This window comes from Ochlerotatus camptorhynchus, unplaced genomic scaffold, assembly GCF_037179485.1.
Source record: "Ochlerotatus camptorhynchus isolate MF236.1 unplaced genomic scaffold, CSIRO-AGI_Acam_v1.1 ptg000342l, whole genome shotgun sequence".
Taxonomy (NCBI): Eukaryota; Metazoa; Arthropoda; class Insecta; order Diptera; family Culicidae; genus Ochlerotatus; species Ochlerotatus camptorhynchus.
This window is the reverse complement of record NW_027040830.1, coordinates 590,677-608,743: the sequence shown is the minus strand read 5'-3', so window position 1 is coordinate 608,743 and position 18,067 is coordinate 590,677. Positions and strand designations below refer to the sequence as shown.

The following is an 18,067-nucleotide window of genomic DNA, read 5'->3' as shown; positions in this document are numbered from 1 at the left end:
AACAATATTATGTCTATGGTGCAATAAAATAAATATGTGTCTGAGTAAAATACCATGTTAAAATATATGTGTTATTTTGAGCAAAGTAGGCATTTTGTGATTACGTTAAATATAATTGCTGCAGACGTCAAACCTTTTAGAGCAATTTAATGTCAAGTTTTAGTTTCTTTTGTAAATTACCAGCATTAAATTAATTTCAATGTTTTTTTTCTGAAATCAAATATCCAAGCTCAAAAATTTGCTGAACATCTTCTTCTTCTTATATATAATCGCAAAAGTCTACCTGTAACGCTAATCTTCTTCTTTATCTTTCGACTGATAATAGAATGGTAGAGCAAATGCGAGAGAATGAGACTAAAGGGCGAACACGAAATTATTGCAACACTTATAACTGGGTGTATCTTTATTCCTACCTGTCGGAAATAACCCAAACTTTGCATAGTTTTTATTGGAAGTGTATTGTTTGCATCTTGTAAATTGGGTTATTACCTGTTGCGATGCGGCTAAGATAGAAGTGAGTCAAGTAAAGATGTGTGAAAAAATATTGTACGCTCATATGGAAAATCTGGAGCTGTCCCATCGTGCTTTTGGAAAAATACTGAATATCAATAATTCAACCGTATCAAGAGTTATAAACAGGTTCAAAGACCGGTTGACATTGGATCACAAGCACGGAGCAGGAAGGAAACTGGGAGCAGCAGGGAAAAGTGAAGGCAAATTTTACCCGAAATCCCAACATTTCAACAAGTGATGTTGTCAAAAAGGTTGGTGCACAGACAAACAGACGTAACGCTTTAATCTGGATCATCGTTCATGTATTTAACGATTGATTTGAAAATTATCATTTCCGCGAACTACTCACCGCAGCGCTGCCATCGGATCATTTTGATGTTTCTATATATTCTGTTTACCTTGCATGCAATATTGTTTGTGACTTTATGAGCAAGCTTGTTTTTCGCGAGAAGCCCAAGAGATGTCGTTACTGAGGTCCTATGTTTTGAGGTACTATGTTTTCAAGAAAAACATATTCAAAGAGTTACGTCTGTTTGCTTGTGGTTGGTGTTTCGCAAAGCTAAAATGCCAAAAATTAAAATTTTGGGTAAGTGTTGCCAAAACCCGTGCAAAGAAGCTCTACACATATATGTTGACTAGATACAGTTGCTGTGTGATGGATGATGAAACATACGTCAAATCTGACTTCCAACAAATACAAGGACAGGAATTTAACACCAGAAAAGATAAGTTCCAAGTGGATGATCGTTTTAAGAAAAAGAAAATGTCGAAATTTGCATCAAAATACCTTATTTGGCAGGCTATCTGCACCTGTGGAAAATATGTAAAATATTCGTCACAAAGGGCACCATAAATGGTGAAATTGACAAAAATATGCCTCCAAAAACATCTGTTGCCATTTTTGAGGCAGCACAGTGAAAAACCATTTGGCCGGACTTAGCTTCATGTCAGTATTCTAAAAGCGTGCTGGAATGGTATGAGGCTAATTCGTTTCATTTTGTCCCCAAGGACATGCATCCACCGAACTGTCCAGAACTACGCCCAATCGAAACCATTGGGCCATGATGAAGCGAAAGTTCAGAAAGACCAAGGAGAACGTAAAGGATGTAAATGACATGCGGAGGAAATGGATTAAAAATGAGAAAACGGTACCGGATATGACTGCACGAGCTCTTATGGATGGCGTAAAGCAAAATTGTCAGGTATTTTACCAAACAACCCCATAAATTGATCTAAAATATGTATACTGAGCTAAATACATGTATAGAACCACCCTACAAATTTGGTTTTTATCAAATAAATACGTGAAATTTGAGAGCATATTAAATGTGTTGCAATAATTTCGTGTTCACCCTTTAAATTAGTGTGCAGTAGCGTGTCCCAAACATTTTTTAAAATTCATGCAATTCAATTCAATTGCTTTTCAGCTACTTTGAAACTAAATCTCCACTAAAATGACAAGATTTGATCATTTAGACAAGGTTGAACATGTTTTGATATTATTTTCAAATTCAATAGCCTTTAAAATGAAGGTCAAAGTTTTACCGAACGTTCAGCTGTTCTGATTTCGGTAAAATTTACCGAACATGGATACAAAATCTTAGTGTGTAGCTCGCTATTCTACTATCTATATGCAATTTTCACACTGCCGAACTCTAACGGAACTATCAACTCTATACTTTCATCTACTCCATCTATCGTATAAAAATTACCACAACAGTCTCTTATTTGAAATTAGCATCTTCAACTATGTAAATCGAAATAAATTAAATACCATAAGAGTAACGTTAGAGATCGCACCGAAAATGTTTGGTATTGATATGTGTCGATAAAATGGATTTCATTTGTTTAATAGTACTTTCATGTCCGAAAAAATAAAACAAAATCAAAAGCAAAATTTATGAATTCTCAATAAAAGAGGACTTCTAATTTTTAGTAGAAAACTTTATGCAGATATTTTTTGCCGAAATAAGAATTAGGCCATCTGGTTACAGGACCGAGATATAGACATTTTAGTGATTTGATTTCACGAAAATTTAATTTTTTTTCAGGAAATTTGAGCAGTTTTATGAAAAACGCGGCTAATTCCTTTCCAATTTGGATGAAAACTTTAACATGTCTTTGGTATGAGGGATCATGTATTTTCTACAGGTCAAAATACCATTTGACTAATCTTGCTACCTCTCACAAAGTTTCGTCTAGATGGAACGTAATGTTATGGTGACCTTTGCGTCTGACGTATATATTTTTGAGAGAAGTTCTCATCTTTTCACTTCTCAAGACTTTTTTTTTAGCCAACATGAAAACTCTAAAAAAAAAATCTGATTTTAAACCCAAGCGTATGTATTTTCTACAGCTCATATAAGTAAAATCAATTATAATCATTGAATATGATATGATTCGTCAATCGTCAATCAGTGTGGACGCGTTTTTCAGTCGCTCCTAGCCGCGTGCGCTTTAATTTCGTTTTCATTTTATTTTATTTTTTTTGCGTGCGGGTGCCGTTTTGCGTGTGTGTGTGTTTTTTTTTTAACTTTTGTTGTTGTACGCCGTTAAAATGAGCTGTGAAATTTGTGCTGTGGATTCTTCCACTGACTCCGGCATGTGGAAATGTGCTGGATGCCCGCGTCAATTCCACGCAGCCTGCCTAGGATTATCTGTACCTGTGCCTGTTCAGAGGAGCTCAATTCGCGAGAGAGACAAGACAATCAACATTTTGTCTTATGTATTACCATGCTGTAGCTCATGCCAAACTATGATAACGGCTAGTTTTGAGTTCAACGCGCTTGTGGAGCAACAAGCGCGGCTGGTCGACCAAGTCAACAAAAACACGGAGGTGACTCATCGCTCCACGGTTCACCCAAATAATGCTGACATTGTCCATGAAGCGATCGACCGACTCGATGCTTTACTCGTCGATATAAAAAAAACAGCTGACGGCAACTGGAAGCAGTGGTTCTACTGACAACGTTAGTGCTATTAAAAACCACATTACCTCGCTTTTTGACATAGCGATGAAAGCTTCACAAGAAAATTTTGCAAATTCAATGCCAACAATGACAGCAGGAATTTCCGAAGACCTTAACTTTCTCAAGGACGAGCTGAAAAATATCAGCAATATAACTTCTGACCTGTGCTCTACTGTTGCAATGCAACAAAACCCTATACTAGGGTTAGGTATTGTATTAGATGAGCTGAAATCGTTATCGGCTGGTATTGGCAACATCGAAACCCAAATTAACTGTGTCACACTTAATATGCCAGACTCCCCATACGAAGTGATATCACCATCACCTGACCCTCTCCCCAGTTTGCTGGAAGAGTTAAACAATGAGCAAAACGTTGATGACTCAGGGTGGCGTCTTTTGGGCATGAGGAGGGTCTGGAAGGCAGACTGGTCAGATTACGACGCGCGAAAATCACGACGGCTAAATCAACAAAAACATGCTGAAAAAGCTAGAAGGAAAAGGAAACAAAATACAGCACGAAATTATTCTAACGTAAGGAACAACATACACAGCAACAGTTTAAAGCATCGTAATCATCGAAACATGAATTCCGACAACGGTTACAGTACCAATCACAGCAATATTTTCGGTCACCGGAGCATCATTCGACATAACGAACAGGATAACATTAATAGCAATAACAAAAACAACAGTTCCTACCAGTCCCACATCAGAAATCATGGCAACCCCCGTTTTCTTCCACCTGATCGAGAGCTGCTTTCAGCAGCAAAAAATGTCTTCAACAAACCACCGGTTAATTATCAACCTACGATGCAGTTTGAAAAAAGGGAAACTATAAACCCGTACCCAGTAAGCGGTCTTCAGAATTCACATGGTATGGCTCCGGGGAATTCTTCCTCTACATCGTGTCAGCCGTGCACATGTAGACATGCGTGTTTTCGGCACCACTGACGCACTCACCTGAGGTAGAATATGACAACATAGCTGAGCCCGAGGATCATGGCATCTCACATAACTTGAGGGATTTCGGACAGGATGCAGCCACTTCACCCCCTGACCAGCACGACGTAAGTGACCATGTCGCTAGTTTATCAAGTTGCTCTTTTTTAAGTGAAACTACAGTCTATTGCCAAAATTTTAACCGTATGCGTAGTGCGTATAAAATAAATGAAATTCAAAATAAAATAAGCGGATGCACATATGATATAATAATTGGAACAGAAACTAGTTGGTCTGATAGCATTAATAGCGAAGAGGTCTTTGGTAGTAAATATTGTGTTTTTCGATGTGACCGCGATTTATCATTATCAGGTAAAAAATCAGGTGGTGGTGTACTTATTGCTGTGAATGCTACATTTCAAGCTGAACAAATTGTTAGTGAAAGCCAAAAAGAATTTGAAGATGTGTGGGTTAAAATTTTAATAAACGGCGAAGAACATCTTTTCGCTTCTGTCTACTTTCCTCCACACTTTTCCAAAAAACCAGCTTACGAAAAGTTTTTCACTGCTGCAGAACTGAAAATTCAAAGAGAAGATCCAAGAACCAAAATTCATATTTATGGAGATTTTAACCAGAATACTGTTAATTTTATACAGGATAGTGATAATGATTCTCTGTTGTTACCAATTGTAGGAGAAAACGATACTTTGCAATTCATCTTTGATAAAAGCAGCCACTTGGGACTTCATCAAATTAACCATGTTCGTAACCAGCTCAATTCCTATTTGGATCTTATGTTTACTAATTGTACAGAAGATTTTTGTATTGTAGAAGCAGCAGTTCCATTATGGAAGAATGAAAAATTTCATACGGCTATTGAATACTCAGTGTTCACAGACTCGCATCGGTCACGCCCAAGCGTTGTTGATTTTGAATTAGTTTATGATTTTAAAAATGCAAATGTTCCTGAATTTAACAACAGACTGAATAACATAAGTTGGCAAAACCTTTTAAAAGATGAAAACAACATGGACAAGGCTGTTGACATATTTTATACTAACTTATACAATATTATTGAAGAATTCGTTCCTAAAAGACAAAAGAGAATAGTGAACAGCACCAAATATCCTGTGTGGTATACACAAGAAATCAGAAATATTAAAAACAGGAAGCAAAAAGCACACAAGGCGTATAAAAAGTTTAAAACGTCACAAAATTTAGAAAAATACGTTGAAATTTGCGGAGCACTTGAGGCAGAAATATTGTCAGCATATGAGAATTACAATTCAAGAGTAGAGAACAATATAAAATCAGATCCCAAAACGTTCTTTAACTTCGCGAACGAAAAAATGAAGTCATGTACATTCCCATCACGCATGCAGTTTGAAGAGTGTTTTGGATATTTGTAACCTATTTGCTCGTTTTTTCCAAAACACATATAAGAAATCCAGTAATGCTCTCGATTTGAACTATTTTTCTTACCTACATGAAGGGGAAAATGACGTATGAGTTAAAAATATCACTGTTAAAGAAATTTTTATGACTTTTGAAAGTCTCGATGCTGGCAAAGGACCTGGTCCTGATGAAATACCTCCATTTTTATTGAAAAAAATAGCAACAAGTTTTGTTAAACCATTGTTTTGGCTTTACAATTTATCTCTCAAAACAGGTGATTTTCCAAAAATTTGGAAGAAATCATTTTTAGTTCCAATATTTAAATCTGGCAAACGGTCAGATATTAAAAACTATAGAGGTATTGCAATTATGTCATGCATTCCTAAAATGTTTGAAGCAATTGTTAACCAGAAAATATTTAACCAGGTTAAGCATCGCATTTCAAATAATCAACATGGTTTTTTTAAAGGTCGGTCAACGTCTACTAATCTGTTGGAATTTGTAAACTTTTCTATTGAAGCAATGGATAGAGGTAATACCGTTGAAACCTTATACACTGACTTTAGTAAGGCCTTTGACAGAGTAGACATTCCCTTACTTCTTTTTAAATTAAAACGTTTAGGTATGACAAGTACACTTTTAAAATGGATTGGATCATACTTGACAGAAAGAACACAGATGGTCCGCTTTAAAGGAAAAATATCTTCGCCAGTTAATGTTACCTCGGGAGTTCCACAGGGATCTCATTTAGGTCCTTTATTATTTATTTTATTTGTGGATGACGTGAAGTTTGTGTTAAATCGTTTAAATGTGCTCATATAGGGTTACGGTATGTAATGTGGGTCTAGTCCTTTCATTCGGCCTATCACGCAAATAAATAATTAATTAAGGAATATTACACAAAAAATAAGGAAAATATTGATCACTGATGGTTGATAAATGTGTACCACACACAAATCAATTTATATCACAACATTTCAATACATTTTCAGCTCTCGTAAGTAATAAAACTGGTTGAGAATATCACAATGTTCGGAGTTTTTAGCCGCCATGACTTATAAGGTTAAGATGGGAAGGTTGACTGACGATCATCAAATGGCCTGATTATGGCATTTATTGATTGGAATTACCTGATAATACACACTAGACGTAAAACTTACAGTTGCTGTTTGAATATTTTATGTTTATTTTAATTGTTTAACAACGTTTTCACAAGTAAAACATGGACCCAACTTTAGGGACACATTTCTTTTCTATGTTCCTAACTATGGCCCATGAAATTCATTTGACAGCATATAGCAATAAGAGTAACGTCAACAATGTTGTTTTGCATTTGGATGATAAGGAACGAACAGGAAGGGAGATTTTTTCTGCCAAACCTGTATAATGAACATCACAATGTTCTGATTTAGATATTCTGCGGTCAAAAGACGATAAGCGAAATTTTTAATTTTTAATTTTTAAATTGAGTGATTTAATGTAGTTTTCGTAAAATTTTCTCTAAGAAATGTTTTGAGGAATGAAGAGCATTAAGTTAACAGTGATAGTGATAAAAAAAAATACATCAGAAAACGTTACCAAGAGCGTTTTTTTGAGGATCAAACAAGATAGGACGAAGTTGCATCCATAAATAGACCCAATTTGGGGACAATAGACCCATATTACATACATTTCCCTCGTGAGTTATTGTCTTAAAAAAAGTAAGTTTTTCAACTTTTCGTGGTTTCTGATAGCAAACGACATGATAAGCATATCTAAGCATACCATTTAGCAGTAGAATATCGTTTGCAGGTAAATTCATTGATGAGTTATGATTAAAAACGTAATCGATGGCTGCATATTAGACCGAGGTTAGGGACGTATACCCTATGCTGACGATATGAAACTGTACATGGAAATCTTTGACAATTCTGATTTGCTACATTTTAAAAATGAAATTGATGTTTTCTACAACTGGTGCGTTAAAAGTCTGCTGGATATTAATGTTAAAAAATGCAATATTATATCATCCCAAGTAACACATAAAACATCTTTTTGAAAAAGAATTAGAACGGCTTGTTGTATAAATGTATTATAAGAGATGCAGAAAACATCCCACGTTATATATGAGGTTTAAAGATGTTTTCTTCATACTTCTTTGATTCAACATTTTCCAAAATAGTTTTCTTTTGCTTTTATCTTAAAATGTTATTTGAACGTGCATCTTACTGTTTGAATACCACTATAAAACTTGTCGTATACAAAATCAATCCAGATTGACGTAAACATTGACGGTGCCTTTGAGCCGGACTGTCTCTTCATGCAGTGATTGACAGTTTCTTATGAGGTATTCGGAGGTTTGTTATAAAGAAAGTTGAAAATACTTTTTTATGACATCTCATAAATTAATACAACTGAAAATGTGCAGGTTGTCTTATAAGGAGTTGAAAATACGTTTAAATAACATTCTGGCAATTAGATGTACGCTTCGCTACTAACAAAAAGTCTTCATGACGGATCGAAGGCGTGATGAACGAGAAAATAATTTTCATGCCATTGGCAAGAACATGATAGATACTTATAACAAACCTTTCAACAAGCGGTGTTGGTCTAGTTAGGTAGTAACAAGTATGCCACGCCAAGTACCAGTGATCGAATCCCATGCTCAAGTTTTTTTTTATTGTTTTTTTTTTGTCGCTGGTTTTTATGATGTTTCCAAAACATGTTATAAGACCAGTTTTTAGTTGTATAAGCTCCGCGTCTTGCGCTTTTTAGGTTGTATAAATGTATTAAATGATGTATATTAAAGTATTAGTGATTCTTTGCGTTAGTCATTACAAAGTATTTTCAACTTCTTTATGACAAGCCGTGTTGCTTGGGATATTCCAGAAAAAACACTACTCTAGATTTTACATGTACTCTAGGAAACCAGCTGGTTGTAAGGTGCGATAAAATTAGGGACTTAGGAGTAATTCTTGACTCGAAGTTGACATTTGTAGATCATGTGAATACCACAATTCACAAAGCAAATAATATGTTGGGATTCATAAAAAGATTTAGTTATCATTTTAAAGACCCATATACACTTTATATAGCTTACGTGAGACCAATTCTCGAATACTGCAGTGTGGTTTGGGCTCCATACCATGAAACTTATATAAATCGTATGGAATCAGTTCAAAAACAGTTTTTGTTATTTGCTCTTAGGAAACTAGGCTGGACCTCTTTTCCCCTTCCTTCTTATGAGTCCCGTTGCATGTTGATAAACATTGAAACACTTAAGAAACGAAGAGAAATTTCCATGATTTTCTTTGTCAATGATATTATCTCACAACGCGTAAATTCAGAAAAAATATTAGCAAGATTAAATTTTTACGTACCATCACGCATGTTAAGAACTCGAAATGTATTTCAACTGTCACCTCACAGAACGAATTATGGTAAAAATGGACCAATTAATAGAATGATGAGAGTGTATAATAATTATTGTGAGCATATAGATCTAACGATGTCTAAAGATACAGTAAGGAGAACACTAACTGCTATGATTTCATCTCGTTAAGTTTAAAACAATTTTTATTTTTTAGATATTTGTATATGCAGTCTACATTTGCTGACAATTTCAAATAAAACGTATGTTTTAAAATAGCATGTAAGGCAACAGCACTATTGTAAAACGGTCTACACTGATTGACGACAAATAAATAAATAAATAAATAAATAAGCTTTGAATAAGGTAAATCAGTTATAATCATTGAATTGGTGCTGTTTCTTTTAATCTTTTGTTCAGTTTGAATTGAAATTGAAAACTCAGTGAGGGGAGACTTGGTCCTACGAAGATTAGACGAACTTAATTCAGAGATGGGAGTATGAAAACATAATTATCTATTTGGAGAGCTCTAATCTCCCAGAATGTTGACATATTCGATCCCGAGATGTGTGTAAACAGCATCTATATCTTAAAAAGGCAATCAAGCCACAATCACAATTTTAAAACTGTGTTTCCTGACAGATTATATTATTTATTTTTTGCTGCCTTTGTTAACTTTGTTTAATCTTTGGAACTAGCTGTTTATGTCAATAGATGGTCATTATTTTAATGAAAAAAGTATCAAACCACGGAAATGCTTCCTTTCGGAGTTATTAATTATGTCCCGCTAGATTGCATTCCTGACCTACTGTGAAAGTTCATTCCTTGGCAAAAGCTCTTCATTGCTGTGTTCTATGTGAATTTACATAAGAAAATTATATTACATTAATTATACATTATATTACAATAACTCGAAAACATTAGAACTTTGACGCCTTCGAAAGAGTTGTTTAATTTTGTTAAGGTTAACATTAGGATGGGACAAGTTTATATGGCGGAGTTAAATACCCTGTTCCTCACTGTTTTTATTCGATCTGTATTGAGGTCCCCAACGACTGTGCGAAATTTGATTGAATTTGGTTAAGGTCTGGATTTGCTAAATTAACTTTAAATTTTGGATGGGAAAATGCATCACTCACTCATGTTTCCTGAAAGATTTTCATCCTGGGCGGCTGGTCGCTTTTGTCCTGACCTGGGCCCAGTTCAGATTTCTGACGATTTCTATTATATCCATGTTGAGGCTTGAGCCATGAGTCCCAGGGTCTGCCTCAGCTGCGATGTCCTGTCGGGTTCCAATCAAGCGCTTGCATGCATGTTTCATTTCCTCCCCTTTGTAGTATGAGGTCGGTCCACATCCACTTACGTTCTCGAATTTCTGTCGATATCGGCTTCTGATGACATCGACGATGGAGCTCAGCATTCCAGATCCAGTTGGAAGGCCGCCAGGCACGAATTATATACCGCTGGCAACGATTGGTAAAGACCTGATACTTTTAAGTGTTCTCTGCTGATGCACACCACGAGGGAAAATGTATAGGAAACGGAACAAAACTATTCATTTGGTTGTCAAAAATTCTAAAATTGCACAATTTGGACTAAACCTGGAACTTGGATTTGAAAAGCTATGCAGAACGACTTCTATGCGCATGATTTTCGAACTACAGTGAGGAATCCTTATTCATGGATGTTTTTTCTGGATACTTGTACGCCGTTTGTTTGCTGAAAAGTATAACATATTTGGTCATCATTCTATCAACTGAATCTCAAGGATCTTGGAATCCGAATAAAAGAATACGGGTAAAAAACCATCCTATATCTGATTCGGTCAATAGATGGTCCTCATTGTAATATGAAACTTGGATGAACACACACAGTCTCGGAAATGCTTCGTTTTGGAATTATTAAATTTAAATGGCTTTAATTAAAATCCATGGAAAAGGTGTGAAGAAAAAACAACAATTTAAAATAGTTTTAGCCTAATTTGGCATCAATTCTTAACGTTATTCTTGGTGAAAAAAATGAGAAATTCAGATTTTCGTCGAGAGTAACCCAATTCAACTTGTTCGCAACTACAACCTATTGAATGGAAATTTTAAAGAGCATCTTCAAAAGGATATTAAGAATTCTAAAACCTTAAAATAGTCAAAAATATACTGTAACGATGCGTTCAAAAAACATGAAAATGCAGTATCTAAAACATTATAAGAGGAATAAAATCTAACATGATACCAGTCACTTAAAGAATAATTTTTGTTTTGCTTTTCTTTGTTAAGTTTCAAAGAAGGCTATCACACACATACCTAATCAAAGATTTTTTTTTATTGAAAAATATTTTGTACGGAATTGGAAGGAAATTTTTGTTTACAACTTATTTTCGATACAGTCTTCACATTCCTGGCAGCAATAATAAACATTTCAAAGTTTGAAGATTTGTGAACTAATGGTGGTAAGCTCCAACCGGTATTATCCTCGGATTAAATCCCGATCAAGGATGTCCGGCTGCTTTATTGTCGACATCAGAGTTAATTAACACGACTCTAAGCAATCATTTTGCAGATCCACCAAACAAGGTCGGTATTAAAAGTTAATCCGAGTTGGAGCCTACTGCCATAAGTGTTTAGATTTTAAGCCATTACGGCACTTAGACATTTCCCCTGCCTTATATTGATCCAACTTAGCCCTGTCTACTTGTTATAACTTAGTTTTAACGTTTTACAGTAGTAGTAACCTTTCTCTGCCATTGTATTTTCATATTTTCAGGAGGAAGCAGGACGAGGTGGCGACGCTCGTCGATTCGATCAGACAAAAATCGGAGCAGCAGAAAAAGGCCGGCGTCGAGCTTGACGCTACTTGTCACATTTGTCTCAAAACCAAATTTGCGGATGGCATCGGACACATCTGCAATTATTGCAACATCCGTTGTTGTGCCAAATGCGGAGGCAAAGTTACACTGCGTAACAATAAGGTGAGTCCTGTGGTGGTAGTTGTGGTTAAATATGGGTGGGATGAAAGAAGTTATGCATAGCAGAGGGCTCTCGTAGTGCTCCTTAGTTTTCGTTTATCATGGCATTTCTTTTTGTTTCGGCATGAATATTAAAAATAAAAGACAGACAATACCAACCGGATTGCCTCACTATTGTTGAGAGGCAGACGTACATTCTAAATAGCAGGCACCAGAATGCCAGGCGCCTATGCCGGTGAGATTAAAGCACCATTAAGCGTCTAAAATGAAAACACACGATAGACAATAGACTTGAATGGCTCAATTTGGGAGGATGGAAAACATCTTTTCCTTTGGCTGTGTTTTGTATTGATTCATGATTATGCTGCACAATAATGCTTGATATTAAATTCTATGAAATATTACACCACCAATACTGGGTGATTTCAATAAAACGGGGGTAGCCATTTCTCAATGTTGAACAAGTACATATTCATCAATGGATTCCGGAGAAAAGTGTATTCAAATGTTGGGTATTATGAATAGATCTTAAGGTTCAATTTATTTTGGTCCAATGTCAAAAGTAGTTTTTTTTTCGACGCATTATTTCAGATTGCAAAAATTTCGTATCATTTTATGTAAAAATAGCTAAAGGAATTAAATGACAGTAGAGCTTTTTGCAATCTGAAATACTGGGTTTGAATTTTTCGACATCTCACCAAAGTCAATTGACCCTTAAATGCATTCTTCGATGAGCTGTGGGACATTTTGAAGGATGTAATGAGGAAATGGGCCATGTAAAATTTCCATTGAAATGTCAACAAGAATGTTTTGAGAATATCTTGAAAAGTAGAAACGAGAAAAATGCATTCGAGACACTGTAAAAAATCATTGCTTGTGTTAGGACAATTACGTCAAAGAATTCTAGATGAATATAAGTAGATTTTCTGCGTCATTCATTGCCTTTTCATAAAACAGTAAAAAAGGTTATCTTCAATTTAACTCCACTTAAATAATTTTGGTATCCATGACAGATACGTATTTCGACTACAATGTGCAGTCTTCATCAGTGTCATTCCCACTAAAGAACCTATCGAAATCTAACCCCATAGGTAAAAAGTCAAGATCACAGGTATAAAAATGAAACTACAATGTGTTGTATTAATGGCCCTTCGCTCATTTTCAACTTCTAAGCAATTTTCGCACTGCCGTACTCTAGCGTAACTATCAACCTACCCTCTTCAGAACTTTCTCCAGCTTATAAATTATCACACTAAAGCTTCATGTTGATATTTGATAGCATTTCCACACCTTAAAATTTTAAAAGGATTATTTGGTGAAAGTTACAAGAAATTTACCAGTGAAGCCAAAAGAAATTTCTAATGCTAAAGTTTGAAGAAACTTCCGGAGGAATCTGATGAACTTCTAAGAGAAATCGGAAGAATTTCCCAGAAGAAGTCAGACAATGTTGTCCCGCGGGAAGTCAGATAAAATTTACGGGGAGGCCAGGATAAAATTCTCAAATAATCAGAATACATTTACATGCTATCAAGGAATTCGGCCGGAATTTCCTTCTTTTCCTACCCGATTTTGGCGCTCTTAAACGAATATCGCCTGCACTCAACTTAGTGTGCTTGAAGCACTTCCACAGTTATTTATTAAGAGATTTCTATGCCATCCAATGGCAAGCACAATAATACTTAGGGAAGTCGAGAATATTTCTAATCGGGAAGATTTCGTGGACAAAACCGGGAATCGAACTCGCCACTACCGACTTTGTAATAACGTGCCTTCACTGAGTAGGCTTTATGAGGCTCCCAACTTCCGGATAAAGCTTCCAGGAAAGTCGATAAAACTTCTGGAATAGTTAAAAACTATTGAATAGAAACTTCCAATAAAAGTTTAAAAAAAAAACTTGCTGAAGAAGTTGGATGAACCTTCCAGCGGAAGTCAAAAGAAGTTATCGTGGAAGCCAGAAGGAATTTATAGAGAGGCTTCCGATAAAATCAGATGAATCAGAAAAATCAGAAGATTCTTTTGGCAGAATTTAGAAATATCTTCTGGGTCAAAATAAACTGAAGACTAGTCGTAAAGAAAAATCCCGAAGAAGTTGGAAGAAAATTCAGAGGTAGCTTGTATTTTTTCCCGATCGATGTAACTTAATGTTTTCTGATCTTGAATTGAAATGTTGTTACACTTTTCGAGATTCTGCCGACAAAAAATTCGCCAACAATTATCCATGTTACCTTATGAATCAGCTATAAAATAAAACCACATCAAAAATGCAACATCTATAATCGTTCCTCTCGCACGATGTCTCTAAGCATGCATTGAATTCACTCTCGCATAGTCTCACAAACTAAACAACCACAGAAAGTGAACAATGGGACGGCAATTGTGTTCGACGGTAGCTAGCATCCGCATGTGTTCAGTGCCTTGAAGTGGATAAATTAGCAAAAAGTACCCACAATATTGCTAACAGTGAGGCAGCTGCACAAACATTTTACCCGGTGATCAACACTCGCATGACATATAGTTAATTGGAGGTAAAAAGCTGTGATTGGCGCTACATACTGAGTATTAATCCATTAAAGGGTGATACGGTCAAAATTTGGTCAAGGGAAAACGCGTGTAAATCGGTGAAATCGTTTATTTAAAAAATTAAATTAAATTTCTTTTTCAAGTTCAATTAGTATAAAATTCAGGAAAAATATTCACTTAGGCTTCCGCTTTTTCAAATCCGAATTGCCGGGCCTTACGCTTGACCCCTGCCATCAGATTTTGTACAGCCACCTTGTCCACCTTCTTCGCCGCAGAAAGCCAGTTTGCCTTGAACTGCTGCTCGCCCTTAGCAGTTTTTTTGGTCTTCTTTAGGTTCCGCTTGACAATAGCCCAGTATTTCTCAATTGGGCGGAGCTCTGGCGTGTTGGGAGGGTTCTTGTCCTTGGGAACCACCTGCACGTTGTTGGCGGCGTACCACTCCATGGCCTTTTTACCGTAATGGCAAGATGCCAAATCCGGCCAAAACAGTACGGAACAACCGTGTTTCTTCAGGAAAGGCAGCAGACGTTTATTCGAACACTCTTTCACGTAAATTTCTTGGTTGACAGTCCCGAAAGCTATGAAAATGCTGCTTTTCAAGCCACAGGTACAGATGGCTTGCCAAACCAGATATTTCTTTGCGAACTTTGACAGTTTCATGTGCTTGAAAACATCTGCTACCTTTCCCCTTCCTTTTGCCGTATAAAACTCCTGTCCCGGAAGCTGCTTGTAGTCGGCTTTGACGTAGGTTTCGTCGTCCATTACCACGCAGTCAAACTTCGTCAGCATCGTCGTGTACAGCCTCCGGGATCGCGCTTTGGCCGTCGTATTTTGTTTATCATCGCGATTTGGAGTCACTACCTTCTTGTAAGTCGATAGTCCGGCTCGTTTTTTGGCTCGATGCACGGTTGTAGACGATACACCCAGCTTATTTGCGGCATCTCGGAGAGAGAGGTTAGGGTTTCGCTTGAAACTACCGGCAACTCTCTTTGTCGTCTCAGCGGCTTCCGGTTTTCGATTTCCCCCCGATCCAGACTTCCTGGCTGTCGACAAACGTTCCCCAAACACTTTAATTACATTTGTAACGGTTGATTTGGCAACTTTTAGCGATTTTGCCAACTTTGCGTGCGAGTAGCTCGGATTTTCGCGATGCGCGAGCAAAATTTTGATACGCTGCTCTTCTTGCTTGGACGGCATTTTGACAACTGAAGAGTGAATTCAAAAATCAAAATAGGAGCAACATTCTACACACACACACACCTTCAAAATGAGGGGTGTTCAGGTTTTTTAAATGCAAAATTGAAAGAAATACGTCAAGTTGATATTGACCAAATTTTGACCGTATCACCCTTTACTTTCCCCAAAAGGGATGTGCCATTGGCCTTGAGTATCACGTGCCTAAAGCATAAGGAGGTATCTGTACAATTGACCCAAACAGTTTGTCGCAGATACAGAGCCGCACCACGAAACATACAACTGGACTCCGTCGGGGTACTACAGATAGACGACAAACCGACATAAACCAGCCAAAAGGTAACCTGAACTGCTCATTGAGACCTGGGTTGATTGTAGACTCTAACCTTACAGTGCTGATCGTCTACCGCAGCCATCGACAGAACGACGAGTCACGATCTTCCAGTTCACAACGTGGAGGTACAAAGGCCTTCGAAAGATCAGGCCACTACATATATGGAACGATAGGTCAACGTTGTGTCACCTCGACAGAGGGCCTTTATTTCCAGATCTAATTCCTTGGCAGTCCAGTACGGCAGCGACCGTGCCACTCGGACGACTAGTCGCGAAACTCCAAGATCCGCGCATCCCGGACCGTGGCCTGGAGTGGGCCAATCTTCTGTCGGTATTTTCTCTTCCAGGCTGCCTAGTGCAGCGGTGCAACGTGCAGTGCAAGTGCAGGATCTGTGTAGACGACGCGGCAGTAGCCATAAGACAGTGCGACGGGCTACAACGCACTATGGGGCATTTTCATACAACCAGGCGGTCAAAAATATTTCTATAATTTTTTCACAATTTCTGCTATTTCTTGCTTTGTTTCATCAATATAAGGTGTGCGTTATCACTTTTCAACATTTTCACGACCAACTTTTGAAAAGGGCCTAACTTTTGATTAATTAAAATTTAATTTTTACGATTTTATAACGGTTACAGTTTCAAGCTTGTTTTCAGAGAATAAAATCTATTGAACAAAGACAACCTACCATGGTTTTATTGGGGGGAACACCTTAAAAAATTAAAAAAAAACCTTTTTTTTTGGAAATATGTTTATTTTTTTCAACAAATCTTCTGTAAAAAAAAAACACAAAAAGCCATGATACAATAATCAAAATCAAATATGTTTCAACGAATTTCTTTTTATTCCTCTGTTACAATATCATCATGAACAAATTCTTCTTCAATTTCATCGACTGCTTTCATAAGTTCCTCCAAGGCATTGAAGTTATTAGTATCGACTACTGAATCACTTACAGAATTTTCAAGTATCATGAATCTTTTCACGATGTCGGGATAATCCAGGGATACTTTTTTCGGTCGTCTTTTTGCCATCCAAATGGAACTGATCAGTGGGTCCGATTCATTAATGGCACGAATAAAGACATCATGTAAATTTTCTACTCTTGATCGTTTTCTTGCATGATGGGTTCGATATTTTTTCAATTGTTTATGTTGACTTTCTGCTGCCTCTTCCGCTAATGAACCAAGTGGTGCTGGTGAATGTATGATTATTTCTCCGGCATGAGCGAGAACTTTAAGCACGGTTGCAGGAATTTTGTACCAATCATACAATTTAAGATAGAGCCTTTATTTTTCCTTGCAATATGCATCAAATTTTTCCGGGTTTATTGGCTCTTGGCAGTTAAAAGCAATTAATATATTCCGGAATCTGAAAATTAATTCTTCATCAATGTTCAGGACGGAGCTTAAAAGCTTGGGATTTCCAAATGCTCTTCGACAAACGTTTCCTGTAGTACTGGTACCTGCTCCACCCGATCGTGGTTGATCTACTCTTACTCCAAATTTTTCGTAAAGCTGTGTCGTCACATGTTTTTTTCTTTGTTATAGTTCTTTGAACGGTTTCGTTATCTTCCATTTTTTGATATCCATTCTTTATGCAATATGCAAAAGGCATTCGAAAAATCTTATCCAAGCATGAAGTGGAGATATGCCGTAATGCAAGGCTTCTTCGTTTGATATAAATCCTTCCTCGAATTTCTCTGCATCATTCATTACATTTGGTGTTGCCCCACATATTGGACAATTCTGCATCGACGAATTTCCAGTGATATAAGTTAAGACTTTTCCGTCTATCATACTGAGGACAAAATGAAAATCAACAAGTATAAACTTGTCGTTTGAGAGTTCAATTTTCACTGGCGTTAGTTCACTCATTTCTTTTTCTACATC

The 18,067-nt window shown here is 36.7% G+C and overlaps 1 protein-coding gene across 13 annotated transcripts in view; it reads left to right on the top strand.

Annotated features, from left to right (window-relative positions):
* Rim (Rab3 interacting molecule) overlaps positions 1-18,067 on the top strand; it is a 164,909-nt gene that overhangs the window by 36,313 nt on the left and 110,529 nt on the right. For all 13 annotated transcript variants that reach the window (XR_010518325.1, XR_010518328.1, XR_010518329.1 and 10 more), the window contains exon 4: positions 11,926-12,130. Coding sequence is in view for 1 of the 13 variants with exons in the window: in XM_065231116.1 (XP_065087188.1) it covers positions 11,926-12,130 (205 nt within the window). In the remaining 12 variants the exon portion in view is untranslated. The remainder of the gene's footprint in view (positions 1-11,925; positions 12,131-18,067) is intronic.